Source organism: Panthera leo, chromosome B4 (assembly GCF_018350215.1).
Source record: "Panthera leo isolate Ple1 chromosome B4, P.leo_Ple1_pat1.1, whole genome shotgun sequence".
In the NCBI taxonomy this organism is placed as follows: domain Eukaryota; kingdom Metazoa; phylum Chordata; class Mammalia; order Carnivora; family Felidae; genus Panthera; species Panthera leo.
The window spans coordinates 36,264,824-36,287,255 of NC_056685.1; the positions used below are offsets into that span (position 1 = coordinate 36,264,824).

The 22,432-nt window shown below is 35.2% G+C and overlaps 1 protein-coding gene across 9 annotated transcripts in view; it reads right to left on the minus strand.

Annotated features, from left to right (window-relative positions):
* ERC1 (ELKS/RAB6-interacting/CAST family member 1) overlaps nt 1-22,432 on the minus strand; it is a 509,468-nt gene that overhangs the window by 409,156 nt on the left and 77,880 nt on the right. For all 9 annotated transcript variants that reach the window (XM_042945440.1, XM_042945438.1, XM_042945439.1 and 6 more), the window contains exon 3: nt 4,852-5,268. In XM_042945440.1, coding sequence (XP_042801374.1) covers nt 4,852-5,268 — 417 coding nt within the window. The remainder of the gene's footprint in view (nt 1-4,851; nt 5,269-22,432) is intronic.

Here is a 22,432-nt window from a genome sequence, read left to right on the forward strand (position 1 = left end):
CTCATGGCTCATGGGATCGAGCCCTGCGTGGGGCTGGGCTGACAGGTGGGAGCCTAGAGCCTGCTTCAGTTTCTGTGTCTCCCTCTCTCTCTGCCCCTCCCCTGCCTGCTCTTGTTCTCTCTCTCTCTCTCTCTCTCAAAAATAAACATTAAAAAATTAAAAAATAAAATAAAATAAAAAATAAATAAAAATAAAATATGTGTATCATGATCTGCTTAAGCAAGTGTTCCTACACTGTTCTTCTGCAAATAAACTACAACATCATTAAGGCATGTTTGAAAATCATTCCCAGTAGGATTACATTAAATTTACAGATCTGGGGTAAGGTGACATCTTTATATTGATGTTCCCATCTACACTATAATGAAAAATTAGCCTTTTCCTCTCCATTACCATTACTGATATTATTTATTACATTTCCTTACCTAATTGTACCATGTAACACACCCAGAATAATGTTAAATACTGATGAACCCAACCATCTTTGACCTCTTTCTAAAAAAAATTTTTTTTAATGTTTATTCACTTCTGAGAGACAGAGAAAGACAGAGCATGAGTGGGGAAGGGGCAGAGAGAGAGAGGGAGGCACAGAATCCAAATCAGGCTCCAGGCTCTGAGCTGTCAGCACAGAGCCTGACACGGGGCTCAAACTCACGAACCGCAAGATCATGACCTGAGCAGAAGTTGGACACTTAACTGACTGAACCACTCAGGTGCCCCTGACCTCTTTCTAACTTCAGTGGGCATTTCTAATATGGCACAGTAAGCCTGATGCTGGCTATTAGTTTGAAATGTGGTTATTATATACATTTATTATGTTATTATTTATTTAAATCTTATTTAAAAGTATTCAATTCTTATTTTTAGTTCATTTTGTTTCATTTTCAATCAAAATTCTGTAACATTTTATCTAATATATTTCAGACAGCCATCAAATACCACAAGATTCTCTTTTCCTTTTATCTAATACAAATTGTAACTGTGTATGATAAATTAAGCCATTCTGGCATTGCTGGAATAACCTCCTTTTGGTCAGAGTATTATCCTTTTATCATAATGCTGATTCTATCTGCTAATATTTTATTTATAATATGTATAACTAAACTCATAAGTAAAATTAGTTTTGAGTTTAACTTGTTTTCCAAACTTCATCAGATTTGAGAACCCAGTGGTTTCACTGGGGAAAAAAAACTTGAAATGCTATCCTTCTTTCTGTAAGTTCTAGGTTTAAATTTTTTGGCCTACATTTCAACTTACTCAACGAACATTTCTTGAGTACCCACTGTGTATTTGATAAACACTGGTAAAATAAAGATTTTTTTAAAAACATGTATCTTTGAGGGCGCCTGGCTTGCTCAGTCAGGGGAGCATGCAACTGTTTATCTCCAGGTTGTGGGTTCGAACCCTATGTTGGGTATAAAGATTACTTAAAAATAAAATCTTTAAGGGCACCTGGGTGGCTCAGTTAAGTGTCTGACTTCAGCTCAGGTCATGATCTCACAGTTCATGAGTTTGAGCCCAGGATCAGGCTCTGTGCTGACAGGTTGGAGCCTGGAGCCTGGAGCCTGGAGCTTGGTTCAGATTCTGTGTCTCCCTCTCTCTATCTGCCCTTCCCCCCATCATGCTCTGTCTCTCTCTCTCTCAAAAATAAATAAAAATATTTAAAAAAAAAAAATATATATATATATATAAAATAAATAAAATATTTAAAAAATGTATCTTTGATGCAAAAAATGAAGCAAACAATGAAGAAACATACAGGTAAATATAAATATACTATCATAGGATTGGTTCATCTACATTTAAGTATACAGCTACACAAGGAAAACTTCAAAGAACTAAAATTTGGTCTAAGTCTTGAAGGTAAATAGGAGAAACAGAAAAGAGAACTAGAATTCTAGACATTTGTTTCTGAAACAATCATTTCCACCTGCTCTTAAGTAATTTTAATTTGTATGACTGTGTTTTCCTGTAAGATGATGCTATGTTACTAACAGCAACTAGAATTGTGTGTTGGTATGATTGATAAGGCCTACCTATATTTCTTCCACACTATGTACGTAAGTGGGACTTGATATTGTAGAGCTTGTTAGTTGAAAAATCAGTCTTATATTCATGTTTTTTTCTACCACTGTTTCAAATTCACCACATCTCTGTTCTCTGCCAGAGTAACAATGTAGCTTTTCACACTCCTTAACTGTTCACAATTTATTAACTCCAAAACTCAAAAGTAAATAGGCATAATAAAAAAGAATGCAATCTAGCCACTTACGATAACATGGATGGACTTAGAGGGTATTATGCTAAGTGAAATAAGTGAAAGAGACAAATACCATATATTTCACTTATATGTGGAATCTAAAACACAAAATAAATTAACAAAAAGCAGAAAGAGTCTATAGAGGACAAACTGATGGTTGCAAGAGGGGAGATGGGTTGAAGGATAGGCAAAATGGGTAAAGAGGAGTGGGAGATACAGAATGAAGAAGTCACAGGGATAAAAGGAGAGCACAAGAAATATAGTCCCTGGTACTGTTCTAGCATTGTATGGTGACAGATGGTAGCTATACCTGTAGTGAGTACAGCACAATGTACAGAGGTGTCAAATCACTATACTGTACACTTAAAATTAATGTAATGTTCTGTGTCAACTATACTTCAATTTAAAATGCTTTCAAATAAATAAATGGGCATAGGTTGAAACATTCAGAACAGAAGCAGTAAAAACATAACACTCAAAATTCATGATGCTGGGAAACATTTCAGGTTGCATGCTGTGTGAGATTATTACAACTTCTCTAACAAAAGTCTATGGCCAGGCTCTAAGTAATCTCATTAAAATATAAAGTCTTTAATGTAAATTGAAACAAACTCAGGATGTGCCTGTAACATACCAGTTGACTGAAAATTTCCTAAAATATTACAGTCTGATAATTTGAAGAGCCTAAAATGTACATAGCTGCTGATTAACCCTAACAACATGTTATATACACTGCTGGGAAGATAAACTGGTCCAATCACTCCGGAAGATGAGATTATTCAGTTTCAAAAATGTACACACCTTTCAAGCAAATTCATTTCTAGGAATTTATCCTAAAGAAAAAAATTAATGTACAGAGATATATGGTTAAGGATATTCAGCACAGCAGTTTTATACTACTGAAAAATTAATAGTGGTCTAAATTTTCAATATTCAATCAAACGTTATAAATTCATCTGAAATTACAAAACTCTACATATACCTGACAAAAGATGGTCAAATACATTATCAAGAAAAGCATGTGACATTACATTATGCATACTACACTAACACAGTAGCCACAAGCTGCACATAGATACTTAAATTTAAATTTAATTAAATTTAATTCCAGATTAGTTATAGTGAAATAAAATTTAAGTCAGTTCCTCAGTCACACTAGCCACAATTCAAGAGCTCCATAACCATATGTGACTAGTGGCTACCATAATGAACAAAGCAGATACAGAACATTTCCATCATCACAGAAACTTCTATTAGACAATACTAATGTACAGTATTCTATCTTTTTTAAGAGAAAGAAATACAGAAGGGTGGCGAGCTGGGTGGCTCAGTCAGTAAAGCATCCAACTCTTGATTTGGGCTCAGGTCATGATCTCACGGTTGTGAGATCAAGCCCTGCATCAGGCTCTGTGCTGGCAGCAAGAGGTCTGTTTAGGGTTCTCTCTTTCTCTCTGCCCCTCTCTCACAATAAATAAATAATTTTTTTAATGCAGAAGGAATGTATACATAATAAAAATGACTGGAAACATATGCATAACAGTTATCAGTAGGTAATGATACCTGGGATTTTAAGTTTTTGCTAATTTTACTACAATAAGCTACCATGAATTTACTATGTAATAAAATCATGTTTTTAAAAAACACTGAATTTCCTCTTTATCAAAAATAAAATGTCCTCACTGTAAATATTTCATATTCCTTACAAAAGGAGAAGTTATAGAACTACAAATATAGAAGTATCCTTTTACAGTTACTATTTTGCTGCTTTGGGAATATTCCATGCTTTAATTCCTTTCCTCATACTTCATTCAGACTGACAGTAACACAATTCTGTGATTTTTTTTCCGTATCCAAATGGGAAAGTTATCTGAAGTCTCTGGCCACATATAGAGAATTACAGCTGTCGATTTTTTTTAATTCAAAGGAAGATGTATTTTTCATTTATGTTTTCTTAAAATGAATCATTACCTAGAAAAGTGAAAGGTTATCAACAGTCACAGTGGCCAGCTTAAATCTGAGTTTCCTCTATAAAAAATAACTGACAGTGTGCTCTATATCATTCTTTCTCACTGTGCCTCCATGGCAGCAAATGATTTTTATTACATATCTTTTAGAGCAAGGCAAGTTTCTATGGCAACCACAGAGCAAACATCCATTACTACTACCAAGGACTATATAAGCACATCTAAACTGAAGTAAACACTTTTTCTCTTAATAATATTCTGAAATTAAACAATAATTAGGTAATCTGATTCTGTTTTTGCTGTGTGTGTCTCTATGAACAAATCAAGAGATGAGTAACAAACTAAGAAAATTCTGTGTCCCTCTAGCAATAAAATGTGTCTACAGAAACCAGATTGGGGGGGGGGGGGGCAGAAAGACCCAGAAATTTATCAAGCCAGTATACATACTAGTCAATGCCATCTCATACAAGAGAGCAAATCAGAAATCAGTGAAGCACTTAAATATCAAAGAAGAAATTCCCTTCGGGCTAACTCAATGGAGTATGTAAATTTATCTAAGTCAAGATGCTGACTAATGCGGGGTGGGAGAGACAATCAGTAAGTCAAGACAACTGAAAAAGCACTCACCTCTCTCAACATACTGTTCTCTTTTTCCTTCTGCTCCAAAAGGCTTTCTAGGTGGTGGACGTGCATCTCTGCCTCTGCCAGTCGTCTTGTTCTCTCATGATCTTCTTCAGTAGCCTTAGCAGAAAGTCCTTTGCTCTGCAACATCTCCAGAAGTTTCTTGATGGATTCATCCCGAGCATTTAGGGTTTGCTTCTGAGTCTCAATACGCAACTCCATTTCCTCCAAAGTCTTTCGAAGAAGAAACAGCTCTTTGGCCTGCCGCTCATGCTCAGCATGTAACCTCTGAAAGTTCTCCTCTGTCAGCTCTGCCACGAAAGGTTCACCAGTCCTACTGCTACTATCTTGCTGAAACAGCTGGTTCAGGTCCCTCTGGATCCGCAATTCATCCTGGAGAGCCTGGATTGTCATTTGCATGTGCTAGAACCAAGACAAAACAGAAAACCCCAAGTCAGCTTCCCTCCTCAAGAAGAAAAAATAAAGCAGACTGGGAAAGTCAGAAAGTAGCTACCAGGGCTCTCAGAACTTGAATTTAACAAATTAGAATTCATGTAATTTTACACTGTCTTAAAATATGATTGAGATAATCTATAAAATGTCAATAATTTAGCCTCTATTACTCCCAAAAGGAAACAAGAGAAGTATGGCAGAACTTCACTTTGCATAAGCCATGACAAAATAAAGGCATTGTTCGAAATTAACAGAAATATTCACAGAACTAAAAGGGAGGGGAGGAGAAAGGGGAAATCTACAGGAATACAAACACATCATACAAAAGTTTCACCAAATAATACAAAGGATATCAAAACACAAAATGACTTTTTAAGTAAGTTTACACATTAAATAATACTAACATTTAATGAGTAGCATCTACATGCCACACACTTTTTATGTGTTGATTCATTTAATCTTCATGACATGTGTACTATTAATTTTTTTACTACTTTTTTACTATTATTATTATTCTTACTGATGATGACACTAGTCTTGGAGATTTTTTGCTGTTTATTTTTTTTAATATTTTTTAATGTTTGTTTATTTTTGAGAGCAAGAAAGAGTGCAAGTGGGGGAGGATCAGAAGAGAGGGAGACAACAGAATCAGACGCAGGCTCCAGGCTCTGAGTTGTCAGCACAGTGCCCAACATGGGGCTTGGACTCACGAGATGTGAGATCATGACCTGAGCCGAAGTCAGACACCCAACCTACTGAGCCACCCAGGCACCCACTACTGTTTATTTTTGAGAGAGAGAGAGAATGAGAGAGCGTGCAAGCCAGCAGGGGAGGGGCAGAGAGAGAGAAGGAGACACAGAATCTACAAACTCCTGTCTCCAAGTTGTCAGCACAGAGCCTGATATGGGACTCAAACTTAAGAACTGTGAGATCATGACCTGAGCCAAAGTCTGTGAGGTCTTTTTAAATCTAGAGATTTAAGTAACTTGCCCAAGATCACACAGTAAATGATGGACCTGTCATTGAAATCAAAGGAATTTTCCCAGCCCACAGAAACTAGTGCTACCCGAAGAAAATAACATAACTTGAAGCTTTCATAAGGGGAGGAGAAGGAGTGCCTGGGTGGCTCAGTTGGTTAAGCTCTGACTCTATCTCTGCTCAGGTCTTGATCTCACAGTTTGTGAGTTCAAGCCTAGTGTCAGGCTCAGCACTGACAGCACAGAGCCTCCTTGGGATTCTCTCTCTCTGCCCCTCCCCTGCTCACACTCTTCTGCCACCCTCCCCCCACCCCTATCAAAATAAATAAATTTTTTTAAAAAACTTAAAAAAAAAAAACCAGGGGGATGGGGAAATACCTCACCATGTGAGCTTTTCATACAGGGAAGGATAATAATATAGGTGAGTAATTAAACAAAGATGTCAATGCAGTTAAATTACAAAATGTTTGAGACAGCATATCTTTAGCCTGTACACCTAATAAAGGTATATGAACCTTTAATCTGAATGGAAAATTTCCAGCACGTTAGACAAAGAATCTAAAAGTATTCACAAGATTCATATTTTTAGAAATGAAGAAACAACAACAACAAAAATCACTCTTTGTATTAAAGGTTTAAAGACTGGCAGTATGCCATAGTGGAAAGAACACTAACCCACAATCAGAAGACATGACTTTTAGTTCCAGCTCTCACACTAACTGCTATGCAATTTTGGATACAATGCCACTTTCTGCATTTCAGATTCCTCATATTTAAAATAAGGATTTATATACCTGCACAATTTTTTCACAGAGATTTTAATAATATCATGGAAATCTTTGCAGATTATAAAACATACATTGTTGAAAAATTCTGGCAGACTACAAAATAGCAGTACAGTAAATATCTCAAATAAATGATCTGGCAAGGATACAAAGATGTATGTACAAAGATACTTATTCTTATTTATAATAGTGACAAAATTAGAAACAACCTAAATAGATATTAATAGGTGATGAGTTACAGTAAATGAGAAATGTCCACATAATTTAATACTATACATCCATAAAAAAATAACAATGTAGGCGCACCTGGATGGCTCAGTCGGTTAAGTATCCAACTTTGGCTCAGGTCACAATCTCACAGTTCGTGGTTCAAGCCCTGCATCAGGCTCTGTGCTGATAGCTCAGAGCCTGGAGCCTGCTTCTGATTCTGTATCTCCCTCTCTCCCTGCCCCTCTCCTGCTCATGCTCTGTCTCTCAAAAATAAATAAACGTTAAAAAAAATAACAACAACAATGTAGATTGGTATTTAGTGATTTAAATCTATCGTCACAATATACTGTTTTAAGTGTAAAAAAGCAGACCACACAAGACTAAGTATAGGATGATCTCAATCTAATTTTTAAAAGTGTATATACATCTAGAGTAAAGTCTAAAAGGATACAAGCAATTAATTACCAACGACTATCTCTGGGTATGAATAGCTTTTACATTTTTTCTTCATACTTTTTTGTACTAACTAACCATGTAATCCTTTTGTAATTAAAAAAACAACAACAACAAAAACCACCTTTTTACCTAAAAATAAGAGAAACAGATTTCAGAGATAATTGCTTGGGTACAGAAAACCGTGCTCAATTTACTACCACTTTTGTTAAAGAAAGGGAATAATATTTACTATCTACTGTAAGTAAAAAATAAAATATTCTTAAGAAATAAAAATATTTCTGGAAAGTTACACAAGAAATAATTTTTTAAAAAGTAAAACTAGAATAGCTGAAGGACAACTTATAAGAACACTTTACTAGAAATTTATTCTATTCCTCTTGAAATTTTTTTATTCCTCCAGAAATTTTTAACTGAAGTATAATTGACATTGAAATCTTCTTAGTAACAGCTTTATTGAAATATAACTCACATATAATAAAGTTCACCTGTTTTAAGTGTATAATTCAGTTTTCAACATATTAAAAGTTGTACATCAAACACACATATCTAATTCTAGAACACTTCCATCACCCCTTAGTGAAATCCCAGGCCTATTAGCAATCACTTCCCATCTTCCCTCCTCCCAACCTTCCTCTTAAATTTGAACAAAATAGATGTGCTACCCCACTCAAAAATTAAATTTAGGGGTACCTGAGTGGTTCAGTCAGTTAAGCATTCAACTTTGGCTCAGGTCATGATCACCCAGTTCATGGGTTCAAGCCCTGCATCAGGCTCTGTGCTGACAGGAGCCCAGAGCCTGCTTCATATTCTGTGTCTCCCTCTGTCTCTGCCCCTCCCCTGCCTGCACTCGGTCTCTCTCTCAAAAATAAAAAAACATTAAAAAAAAATATTTTTCAATTTAAAAAGGGCGGCTGGGTGGCTCAGTTGGTTAAGCTCAGGTCATGTTCTCACAGTTCTTGGGTTTGCATCCCACATCAGGCTCTCTGCTGACAGCTCGGAGCCTAGAGCCTGCTCCAGATTCTGGGTCTCCCTCTCTCTCTCTGCCCCTACCCTGCTTGCACTCTCTCTTTCAGAAATAGATAAAATTTAAAAATAATATAAAAATAAAATAAAAAACAAATTTTTAAAAGTGCTTACAATACTTTTCAAACTTAAAAAAGAATGAAATTCTGACCTGCTACAACATGGATGAAACTTGAGGATAATGCTAACTAAACCACAATAGACAACTATTATATGATTCCACTTAACACGAGGTATCTAGATTAGTCAAACATATGAAGCAGAAAGAACAACAGTGGCTGCCAAAGCCTGGAAAAAGCAGGGGTTGGGGAGGGATGGGAAGTCACTAACAGGTATAGTTTTACAGGATGAAAAGAGTTCTGGAGATGGATGGTGGCAATGTTTGCACAACATAATGTACTTTATGCCAATGAACGATACACTTGAAGAGTAGCTAAGATGGTAGATAAAAGATGTATTTTACAGTAATAAAGAAAATGAGGAAAAATGATACCTGCCATAAAATTCCAATTTATGGATATTAAATTATTTATGACTATTGATAAATATTTAGGTTGGTTCTGTTTTCACTATTACAACAGGCACCTTCATATGTATATCTTTGTACATGTATCCAAATTTTTACTGGGGATAAATTCTCAAAGGGGAATTGCTGAATTGGAGGATATGCAATTGTAATTTTGATTATATATTAAAAATTATCTCTAAAAGGGTCTGACACATTTAAACTTCCACCAAACAATATCTGGGAGTCGCCACTTCCCCATATATTTGAAAACTGTAGGTATTTTCTTTTTCTGGCATTTCTTTGATTATAAGCACAGCTAAATACCTATTCACATATCTACTGGCACTTTGTATTCCTTCCTTTGTTACTCATCTGTCCTTGTTCTTTGCCCATTTTTTAATTTTCCTAATCCACTTAGGAAAATAACCTTTTGCCTACTGTGTATGTTACAAATATATTTCCAAGTCCGTCATTTTTCTTCTAACAAATTTTATGGTGACTATCATAGAGATTTTTTTTTTTTTTCCAGTGCAAACACATCAACTGTTTATTTCATAATTTCTAGTTTTCCTATTAGGCTTAGCAAGTAGTGAATTTTCAATTCTGGTAATCTTCAAACTTTTGAAAACCACTGCTTTTTTCTTACCAAGAATACATTTATAATAAGACTATCAGATATTTTAATTCAGGAATAGGATTTTTTTAAATGCATTTAACTTTCAGCATCACATTTTAAAGATTCTTAACAGTTGTTGAACTTCAAAATCTTTAATGAAAAGATGTGTCAAAATGCTAGTAATTCTCTAGAGCTTATTATCAATTCTATTTTCCTTCTTTACATCTGAAAGTCAAAAAACCCAGTTAAAGCCTGAGTGAGGGTAGTATCAGAAGTTAAATTCAACAATGAAACTGATTGCTAGGTACAACTGTTCCTCCTTTTTTGGACATTCATCACCAATTCATTCAGGTTAGGAGAAACAGGTGTTGACTACAGCTAATAGCCTCACATATACTTTAGCATTTACAATTTGATTAAATCTGGCATGGCAATTATTTTGACAATATAGAAATTATAACCATTAATGTTATAATTTCAGCTCTGCTTGCACCCATTTATCTACAAAATAGAAATAAAATGATGGTCTGACTGGTAGCCTAGAAAGCTACACAGCAATTTTCTCCACTGAAATAAATCCCTACTTTAGGCTACATTCAAGCTAGCTTTACTTTACAAAAATTCTTGCCAAATTCCTTGGGAGAAGAAAGAAGCAACAGGCTAAGAAACTATGCTACTGTTTCTCCAGCATATTCATACAGATGATAAACTGAGCAAACCTATACATCCCATAGACATTTATAATGATCAACCAAAAAAAAAAAAAAAAGACATACTGAATTTAACGGGAAGACCTCAGTTGTAAGACATTAGGAGAATTTCTATTTGGGAATTCTGCCTCATGACATTCTCCAAAATGATCTCCGACTTCTGATATTCGAAATGTTATACCAACACTCAGTAGTCTACCACTTTTCACTCTGACATTCAGGTGATCTGGAAAGACTGGCAAAGTAACTGCTTAAATTTTTTTTAATTGTTTTTTTGTTTAATGTTTATTTTTTTTTTTTTTTAATTTTTTTTTTTTCAACGTTTTTTATTTATTTTTGGGACAGAGAGAGACAGAGCATGAACGGGGGAGGGGCAGAGAGAGAGGGAGACACAGAATCGGAAACAGGCTCCAGGCTCCGAGCCATCAGCCCAGAGCCTGACGCGGGGCTCGAACTCACGGACCGCGAGATCGTGACCTGGCTGAAGTCGGACGCTTAACCGACTGCGCCATCCAGGCGCCCCGTTTAATGTTTATTTTTGAGAGAGACAGAGACAGAGCGCAAGCAGGGGAGGGGCAGAGAGAGAGTGAGACACAGAATCTGAAGCAGCTCCAGGCTCTGAGCTGTCAGCACAGAGCCTGAAGTGGGGCTTGAACCCACAAACCATTAGATCATGACCTGAGCCAAAGTCAGACGCTCAACCAACTGAGCCATCCATGTGCCCCAGTAACTGCTTAAAATTTAATCCAAGGATTGTGCTATTATTATATGACACTCTGCCTCAATGAAATGATAGAGTATTGTGAACAACAGGAATGAACATTTTTAAATCTCCGACAGAGACTATGACTTCTATTAGAAAAATAATACATCTGAAACAAATGGCCAAAAAATCACCACAGCTCTTCATATAACATATTTTAGATAAATATCAGAAGCTCCTCTAAGGCATAACTTCCCAAAAATAATCATTAATTTCTTGGAATAACAGAGTGCTTTGGTCCAGTTTATCCTGATTTCTAAATTGACAGAATTTTGTAGTCTAGAGCTATTTTTAGTTAGAAAAAAAGAATACAGTAGTCCCCTCTTTATCTACAGGGAATATGTTCCAAGACCCCCAATGGATGCCTAAAACTGTGCATAGTACCAAATCCCATATATACTATGTTTCTTCCTATACATACATACCTATGATAAAATTTATAGATTAGGCATAGTAAAAGGTTAACAACAAAGCTAAAATAAAATAGAACATATCAGTATACTAATAAAAATTTATGAGAATGTGGTGTCTCTCCCTTAAAATAATCTCGTGTTCTGTACTCAACCTTCTTCTGATGATGATGTGACATGATAAAATGCCTACATGACTAAACAGAAGTGAGGTGAATGAGGTAGGCATTGTGAGGCAGTGTTAGGCTACAAGGGACCTTCTAACAAGAAAGTCAGAAGGAAAAATGAGGTCTGCTTCCAGACCACAGGTGACCACCAGTAACTGAAAGCACAGGAAATGCAACGATGCAAAGGAGAGACTACTGTATTATGGATACAAAAAGTGATCATCATTTCAAACAATATATCACAGAGAACTCCATGAACTATGTGTCAAGATGACCAGTTAAAAAAAATACAAGTATAGGGGTGCCTGGGTGGCTCACGTGGTAAAGTTTCTGACTTCGGCTCAGGTCATGATCTCACAGTTTGTGAGTTCGAGCCCCACATCAGGCTCTCCGCTGACAGTGCAGAGGCTGCTTTGGATCCTGTCTTCCTCTCTCTGTCCCCCCCAAAAAAATAAACATTTAAAAAAAAGAAAAAATACCAGTATTGCACCCTATTATGTTAAATCAAGAACAATTTATTCTGAAACATGTAAATGTATATATTAAGTAAATTTCATTAATGTAAGATGCAAAAGAGCCCATAATAATTCTTACTGAAGTCATCTGAGTCAAGCTTACAGCTTCCTCAGGCCATTTGAGGTTCTGATCTGTACCGCTACATTACTATATCCCTAACAATAGCACTTACCAGACTAATCTGAAATATATTTGTCTCTGTCTTCAATAAAAACTTTCTAGGACTTTAACGGTTGTCATCTCTTTACTATGAGGTACAGCACAGTGCTCAGTATATTAAGTGCTCAATAAGTTTTTGATGAAAGATTGAGAAAAACAAATTTTGAGAAATTATTTTGAAAGTAACAGCTAGTAGAACATGCAAATCAAGTCCCTGGAGAGCTGTATCTTTCCCCTATAATACAATGATTAACTCATATTCTGTAACAATTCTTTACCAACTAACACAAAAAATTCTATCTTAGGGGTGCCTAGGTGGCTCACTAGGTTAAAGGTCTGACTTCGGCTCAGTTCATAATCTTAGGGTTCACTGGTTCAAAACCTGAGTCAGGCTCTATGCTGACAGCTCAGAGCCTGGAACCTGCTTTGTAAGCATGAACCAATGAATAAATGAATAAACATTTGAATGAATAAAACATTTTTAAAAATTCTATCTTAAATAAAAACTACCCAAAATACGAAACACAATCCTAATAAAAAATTTTAACTATATCCTCTGGATTTATTCATGGGTTTGTTTTTTTTTTTTTAATAAAATAATCTCTATACCCAACGTGGGGCTCAAACCCACAACCCTAATATCAAGAGTCACACGCTCCACTGACTAAGCCAGCCAGGTGTCTCTGGATTTATTCATGTTTGATCCAAAGCAAAGAGAAGCATTTTCAGATAATCAACAGTCAACAGGAATCTTTCATAGTTTTAATACTATACAAAGCACATGGAGTTCTTATCCAAAAATAAAGCTTACAAATTGATAAAACATAATAGTTAAAAAAAAGAACAACATAATAGTTACTCATCAGCACTACACCCTATTCTAAATTTTAGATTAAGAATAATATTCAAGCCTGGGTGGCTCAGTCATTTGGGTGCCTGGCTTTGGCTCAGGTCATGATCTCGTGGTTGGTTCATGGGTTTGAGCCCCGCATTGGACTCTCTGCTACACAGGACCTGCTTTGGAACCTCTGTCTCCCTCTCTGCCCCTCCCCAGCTCACACTCTCTCTCTCCCTCTCTCAAAATTAAATAAACATTTTTTTTAAAAAGTTAAGAATATTCAAGACAGAAATGAGACACATACATGTAAGGCACTTAATTCTACATGCAAGATATTCAAATGAAGCCTAAGAACCTATCAGAGATCACTATGAGCTAGACTCGTGAATCTTTAATATGAAAAGAAAGTATTTTAATTTCTATCACTTTAGAAGGAAGTTGGTGAGAAATTTAACCAGGCTAAACCTCAGAGACTGAGGAAAAGCCTCTAAGGTAATTCATTTCTTGTAATCATCAGTCTACTATTCTTTCAGTTGATTACAAGGATTTATTTTCTGTGCAGAAAAGTATACTGTAAACTATCAACTATTAACCAAACCCAAGTTCTCAGATTAAGAAACAACACACCAGAATTCAAATGGTTAATTAAATTACCCTTATGTTACGCTCATTCTCTTCTGAAAAAAGACAAAGAGTGAAGATAATGAACAAGCAATTATACCAGAATTCTACCAACTACTCTCCACTACTGAATCCAGGAAAAACGTAGAACCTATATCTTTATGCTAGTACAACCCAGAATGGAAGTTAAAGAACAAATGAAAATGCTATCAAAATAAGTTGACCCTTGAATGAACAACGTGGGTCTGAACAGCATGGGTCCATTTACACACATATTATTTTCAATAAACAGTACAGTAAATGCATTATCTCCTCCTCATGATTTTCTTTTTTTTTTTTTAGGGGACCTCATGATTTTCTTAATAACACTTTCTTTTCATCTAGCTTGCTTTATTGTAAGAATACAGTATATAATACATAATAACATACAAAATATGTGTTAACTGACTCTATGTTATCAGTAAGGCTTCCAGTCAATAGTAGGCTATTAACCGTTAATGGGGGGGGCGGGGGGGGGGGCGGTGAGGGAGAGTCAAAAGTTACATGCAAATTTTCAACTGTGCAGAGGACAGTGCCCCTAATCCCCACATTCCTCAAAGGTCAACTGTACATTTAATATTTTATGACCTCAGAGATAATCAACAATTCAAGTAACAATAAACTGCTTTTAGTACAAGTCCTAGAAATGCCAAATTGCTTTTAGATACCCAAGCACCATATTATTTATTATTTACCCCTTAACTTCTACTTATGTGATCTCCTCTGCCCTTTCCCTCTTTCACTCCCAGTTTAATCCTACTTGTCCTTTTATTCTAAGCTCAGGCATTATCTCCTCCAGAAAACTGTTCTGATTTCCCCAACTAAAAGAAAGACAGAAAGAGGAAAGAAGGAATTGGTGAATGAAGTGCAGAAAGAAAGGACAGTATCCCAAACCAGAAATTACAATGGTAAAAATATTATGCTAAGCAATATCAGGATTGAAGAGATTCATTTCACTATAAATGACATCAAAATAACTGGAAAAAAAAAAATCTTCAAAGTAAAATCGACCAGCAAAGAGATCCTAGGACAACCACTTCCATTGTATTTAACTTGAAAACACTCAGCAGTAACAATGCAATGGCAGAACTATAAGCAACCAAAAAGATAGTGTTCATTCCAGCAGCATTTCAAGTATCAAACTCACTTCTTTCTTCATTCTTTACAACCCAACAGTTTCAAACACCTGAAACAAAGGTAAATGAAATCCCCAATCTTGGTCACAGAAATACTGGTATATGAATCAAAAAGAAAGAAGAGTAAAGAACAAAGAGCTAAGTGATGCCAATCAGCTATGAAAGTGATATAATCTTGGCAATGCTGCTTTGGAGAGTAGATTTTGCTGAATGAATACACACAGAAGGCAAGAAACTTGGCCATCTGAAGGGAGTCCCTGCTGACATTCAGCTGCACACAACGTAAAGCTGACAGGGTCTAATGTCTGTGTCCCACAGAGCTATGTCAACAATGAAGTCACTGTGTACCCACAGCTTATCAGAAACTATAGAATTTCGCTCTCCTTCCCCCACCTTTTCCTCCAGAGGAAGAGAAGCAAGGAAGACTGATATTGAAGGTACAGAAAGATCATAACCTTACAGTCTTAGAGAAAAGCATTCATTTAAACAGTACTACTGTTTAAGATGCTTTGACATACACGATCACCAAAAAATTTCAAAATGAGATGAAGCCAAACAAAATTACTTGTAAAATTAATTCTGTCTGGAGAAAATTACGTAAAACATATACAGAGAACATCAGTAAACCAGACCAAACCAACCAAAATTATTCATATCTTATTTCAATACTTATATTTTTATTAAACATGCTTTCCTATAAAAATCAAATCTAGCTATTAAGCAAATCAGAATGAAACTGAATACAGGCAACTGAGAGACTGCCATAGTCCACTACTGTAATTTGTTCTAGAAATACTAAGAACAAGTGTAGTAAGATGAGAAGACAATAAAGAGTAGAAGAATTAGAAAAGAAGAAACAGTCATTATACAAAGATTATATGATGAAAATTCAGAAGAAATTACAGACGAGACATCTATATCATTAAGAGTTCAGCAACCTGGTAAATGTCAGATCAACATGTAAAATTTAACTGCATTTCTCTACACAAATGTTTTAGAAGTGTAATTAACAAGAGACAGAAAGAGAAGCTTGATAAGAACAAAAAGGCACCTGGGGATAAAAACATGAACAACAACAACAACAAAAATATGACGCTTTTATAGATAAAATCTTGAATCTTCCTTGAAAGTAACTGAGATATAAATATAAATATTTATTGTACACAATCCTTTAATAATTTCCATGGCAATCATCAAACAGGGTATGTCTAAGACCCTTGCACATGCTTCTGTAAAAATGTTAAGCAGATAAAAGAAATCTTTAGTAATTAATCAAAATTTTTTGAAAAATTAATAAACAGAAAAGAAATGAATTTAGGTAGTAAAGAGATAGTATTAAAGACTGCTTCATGATTCAGTGGCACTGTTAAAAGCAAATAAGAACACCAGATGGAATCTTCATGGGATATTTAAAGGGAAAATAAATTTGCTTTCCTGACTCTCACCAATTCTATCATATAAGCCCCAATAAATATATTTGTGACCATTATTTTCAAACAACTATTTAACTCCTGCACCCATATTTGCAAGGAGTTTACTTACCACATCATATTTGCATTTGAAGTGATCTGCACCATCACTTCATCTCCCTGCATACTTTTAAATAAAAGATATTGAGATATCTATGTTAGAAAGCACACTTGGTATAATTAAAAACTGACAGGGGCTCCTGCGTGGCTCAGTCAGTTAAGCATCCAACTTCGGCTCAGATCATGATCTTGCTGTTCATGAGTTCGAGCCCCATGTCAGGCTCTGTGCTGCCGGCTCAGAGCCTGGAGCCTGCTTCTGTGTCTCCCTCTCTCTCTGTCCCTCCCCTGCTCATGCTCTGTCTCTCTGTCTCAAAAATAAACAAGCATTAAAAATAAATAAATAAACAAACAAACTGACACACTGGACTTAATCAAAATAGAATTTTATCAAAATTTTTCTCAAAGTGATCATTATAAAAATAAATTGATAGGCCACATACTGGGAAAAATAGTAACTGTCAAAGGACTTGTGTCCTGAATATATAAACAACTCCTGAAACTCACAAATAAAAATAAACAACTTAAAAATTTTTTTTTAATTTTTTTTTTACATTTATTTATTTTTGAGAAACAGAGTGAGACAAAGCGAGAGCAGGGGAGGGGCAGAGAGAGGACACACAGAATCTGAAGCAGGCTCCAGGCTCTGAGCAAGCGGTCAGCACAGAGCCTGATGCGGGGCTCGAACCCACAGACTGTGAGATCATGACCTGAGCCGAAGTCGGACGCTCAACCGACTGAGCCACCCAGGTGCCCCAACAACTTAAAATTTTTAAAATGAGTGAAAGACACTTTGGAAATCTACAACTAGCCAATGTGGAAATGAAAAACTAATATCACTAGTAATTAGTAAAATGAAAATTAAAACAGAATGAGACACCACCACACACCCACTGGAATAACTAAAATTATTTAGTTTTTAATAACTAAATATTAATAACTAATTAATAACTAATTAATTAATAACTAATTAATAACTAATTAATAACTAACTAATTAATAACTAATAATTTAATAACTAAATAATATTAAATATAACTATAATTATAAAATTATAACTAAAATAACACCAAATGTTAGCAAAGATGTGAAACAACCAGAATGTGAAATTACATCAATGCTCTGGAAATCAGTCTGCCAGTTCCTCATAAAATTAAACATACATCTATCCTATGACCCAGCAACTATACTCCTAGATATCTCCTCAAGAGAAATAAAAACATGGCCACAAACACATGTGTATAAAAATGTTGACAACAGCTTTATTCAGAATAGCCAAACACTAGAGAATGGATAAACTGTTTATGCAACATCCATATAAAGAAAACTACTCAATGTTAAAAAGAATAACTATCGATACATTAAACATGGATAATGTAAAAACAACACACTGAAAAGAAGCCAAACACAACAGAGTACAGACTAGATAATCCCATTTATACGAAGTTCTACAACAGGCAAGACTAATCTAAGGTGAAAGAAATTAGAACACTATTTGTTGGAGGGCAGGATACTAACCAGGAAAGGGTGCAACGAACTTTATGGATGATGACAATGTTGTGTCTTTATAAGGCATTGGCATTTGTCAAAATTCATAGAATTATGATGCTGGAGTATTTCCTGTATGTATACTACACTCAAAAAAAACATTAAAAACGAAAAAGATACAGGTTTGAAAAGGAAAAAATAGATATTCAAGATAATTTAACAACTAGTAATGACTTCACTTAAAAGGACAGTAATTTAGGAAATTTAAGAACTTTTCCAGTTCTAAACATGCTTTGTAGGATGCTCTATCACCTAATTCAGTGGTAGCCATACATTCTTAAAAAGGTAAAAGAGAAAAAGACAGAAACTTAGGGTTATAAAGATTCAAACATGCAACAAAGTATGGAAATCACCTCAACAATTTGCCTTATTTTCTTCAGATCTCCCTCTCTCTCTCTCTCACACACACACAATTACTTGTTTATAATTCACATAAATGATGTCATCTGTACATGCTTCTCTTTGCAACTTTGTTTTGTTACTCAACTTAATGTGACTGAGAACGGAAAACTGGAGCAACCACTATGGAAAACAGTATGAAGTTCCACAAAAAATTAAAACTAGAACTACCATATGATCCAACAAGCCCTCAATTGCTGAGACTATGAACCATTTCTTTATTCTCATTTAATGTGAATACTCCCAAGTTTCACCACAGATACATTATTAGTATGTTGGATTACTTAGTGCTGCCCAACACAAACGTAATATGTACTGGATTACCCCTCAAAACCTGGAAGAATCTAAATTTCAAAATACATCTGACCTTAGTATTTTGGAGGAAGGGATTTTGTACCTATATTCCATATTATGAGTAAATACCAATTTGTCCACTGGCCTACTGAGGAAGAGTTAGGTATTTTTCCACCTTCTCACTATTATACTAAATGCATGTATATCTATCTCCTTGTACACATGTGATGCAACTGCTAGGTAGCAGAGTGTGTTCTTTGACTTTACCAGTCATCTAGCTTTTTTAATTTAATATACAATAAGCTGAATACAGATGATGAAAGGGTACAAATATCAAGCCTAGAATTTTCATACCTATAGAGTCATTAATCATACAACACTTTCCATTACTCATATAACCACTTTCCTAGGAAGAAACTTTTGGTAGAAATGGAAGGAGTTGTTATTTGAAAAAAACAAAACAAAAAAAAAGCAAAAAGCCAAATGATTATGTATTCAATTCCACCCATAAGGAAAAAACAGAGTATTCTCAAAGTTTTTCATTATGAAGCTGGAGAATGGAAGGCAGAGCAGAATGCCTTCATTCTGAGGCACGAGAATTCTTTAAAAATACACATACATTCTACCCATAGAACCTTCTGTCTCTAAAAGAAAAAAATGAGAAAAGAAAAAGAGATTGGGAAGAATTCTAATTTCTCTCTTCCTCTCACCCTTCATCTGAAAATGACATCTTTCTCTGAGAATCCCCACAACAGGAAACTACTTTAATCTTAATACTAAAATTTTGATCTCAAAGATTCCTATAAAGTCATCTTTGACATGAGGACCCTGAAAACTTGAAAGCAACAATAATCAACAGTTTCAACAGTTTCCCTTCTATCCTATTCATATTTATTGCAAAAATAAACAAACACACAAGGTTTTAGTATCAAGTATTTGAAAATGTCGAGATACCTATTGATTACTAATATTTAAAGCATTTTTAAACAATATATGAACTGGAATACATGCCTATACCATTTTTTTTAACTTTTTTATGATTTATTTTTGAGAGACCGAGACAGAGCATGAGTGGGGGAAGGGCAGAGAGAGAGGCAGACACAGAATCCAAAGCAAGCTCCAGGCTCTGAGCTGTAAACACAGAGCCCGATGTAGGGCTTGAATCCAAGAACCGAACCATGAGATCACAACCTGAGCTGAAGTCGGATGCTCAACCACCTGAGCCACCAATGTGCCCCTATATAATTGTTTTTCTTGACAGATTTTCATAACAAATTCTTTGATCCACATATTACAGGGAAAATTTGCATGTTAAATAAACCTACTTGTTTAAACTAAGATACCTAAACAAAAAAAAAGGAAATAATTTTTAACATAGTGTTATATTAGTTTAAGGTGTAAAAATATAGTGATTCAACAATTCTATACATTACTCAGTGTTCAACATTATAAGTGTACTCTTAATTCCTATCACCAACTGCACCCATCCCCCCACCACCTCCCATCTGGTAATCATCAGTTTGTTCTCTATAGTTTAAAGTCTGTTTCTTAGTTTGATTCTATCTTATTTTTTTTCCTTGCTCATGTGTTTTGTTTCTTAAATTCCACATGAGTGAAATCATATGGTATTTGTCTTTCTCTGACTTATTTCACTTAACATTATAGTCTCTAGCTCAATCCATGTCATTGCAAATGGCAAGATTTCATTGTTTTTTATGGCTGAATAACATTCCGTTACATAATATATACCACATCTTTTTTATCCATTCATCTACTGATGGACACTTGGGCTGCTTCCATACTTTAGCTATAGTAAATGATGCTGCAATAAACATAGGGCTGTGTATATCCTATCAAGTTAGTGTGTTTGTATTCTTTGGGTAAATACCCAGTAGTGTGATTAGCAGATCATAGAGGACTTCTACTTTTAATTTTTTGAGAATCCTCCAAACTATTTTCCACAGTGGCTGTACCCGTTTGTATTCCCACCAACAGTGCACGAGGGCTCCTTTTTCCCCACGTCCTCATCAACACTGTTTCTTGTTTTTGATTTAGTCTTTCTGACAGATGTGAGGTATGACTGGCATTCCCCTGATGAGTGATGTTGAGCATCTTTTCATGTGTAATGACCATCTGTATACCTTCTTTGGAGAAACGTCTGTTCATGTCTTCTGCCTATTCTTTAATTGGATTATTTGCTTTTTGAGCTATTGAGTTGCATACGTTTTTTACATATTTTGGATACTAACCCTTTATCTGATATGTCATTTGCAAATATCTTCTCCCATTCCACAGGTTACCTTTTAGTTTTGTTGACCGTTTCCTTCTCTGTGCAGAAGGTTTTTATTGTGATATAGTCTCAATAGTTTATTTTTGCTTTTATTTTCCTTGTCTGAGGAGACATATCTAGAAAAATGTTGCCATAGCCAGTGTCAGAGAAATTATTGTCTGTGTTCTCTTCCAAGATTTTTATGGTTTCAGGTCTCACACTGAGGTCTTTAATCAATTTTGAATTTATTTTTGTGTGTGGTGTAAGAAAGTGGCCCACTTTTCATTATTTTGCATGTAGCTCTCCAGTCTTCCCAAAACCATTTGTTGAAGAGACTGTCCTGTTCCCATTGCATAATCTTGCCTCCTTTGCAGAACATTAATTGACCATATAATTGTGTGTTTATTTTCTTTTAATTCTGTTCCATGAATCATTTTTTGTGTCAGTACCATACTGTTTTGACTACAACTTTATAATAACTTAAAATCTAGAATTGTGATACCTCAAGTTTTGTTTTTGTTTTTTGCTTTTTGTTTTTTTGTAGGACCGCTTTGGCTATACGGGGACATTTTGGTTCCATACAAATTTTAGAACTGTTTGTTCAGTTCTGTGAAAAATGCCATTAGTATTTTGATAGGTATTGCATTAAATCTGTAGATTGCTTTAAGCAATATGGACATTTCCATAATATTTGTTCTTCCAATCCATGAGCATGGAATGTCTTTCCATTTCTTGTGTCCTCTTCAATTTCTTTCATCAGTGTTTTACAGTTTTCAGAGCACAGGTCTTTCACTTCTTTGGTTAAGTTTACTTCTAGGTATTTTATAATTTTGGGTACAATTATGATTGTTTTTCTTAATTTGTCTTTCTGCTGCTTCATTATCACTGCATAGAAATTAACAGTTTTCTGTAGATTGATTTTGTATCCTGTGACTTTACTGAATTATCAGTTCTAGCAGTTTTGGTGGTGGGACGGGGAGTCTTTCAGGTTTTCTATATATGATATCATGTCATCTGCAAGTAGTGAAAGTTTTCTTTCTTCTTTGCCAATTTGGATGCTTTTTATTACTTTTTCTTATCTGATTGCTGTGGCTAGGACCCAGTACTGTGTTGAATAAAAGTGATGAGAAAGGACTCCCTTGTCTTGTTACTGACCTTAGGGGA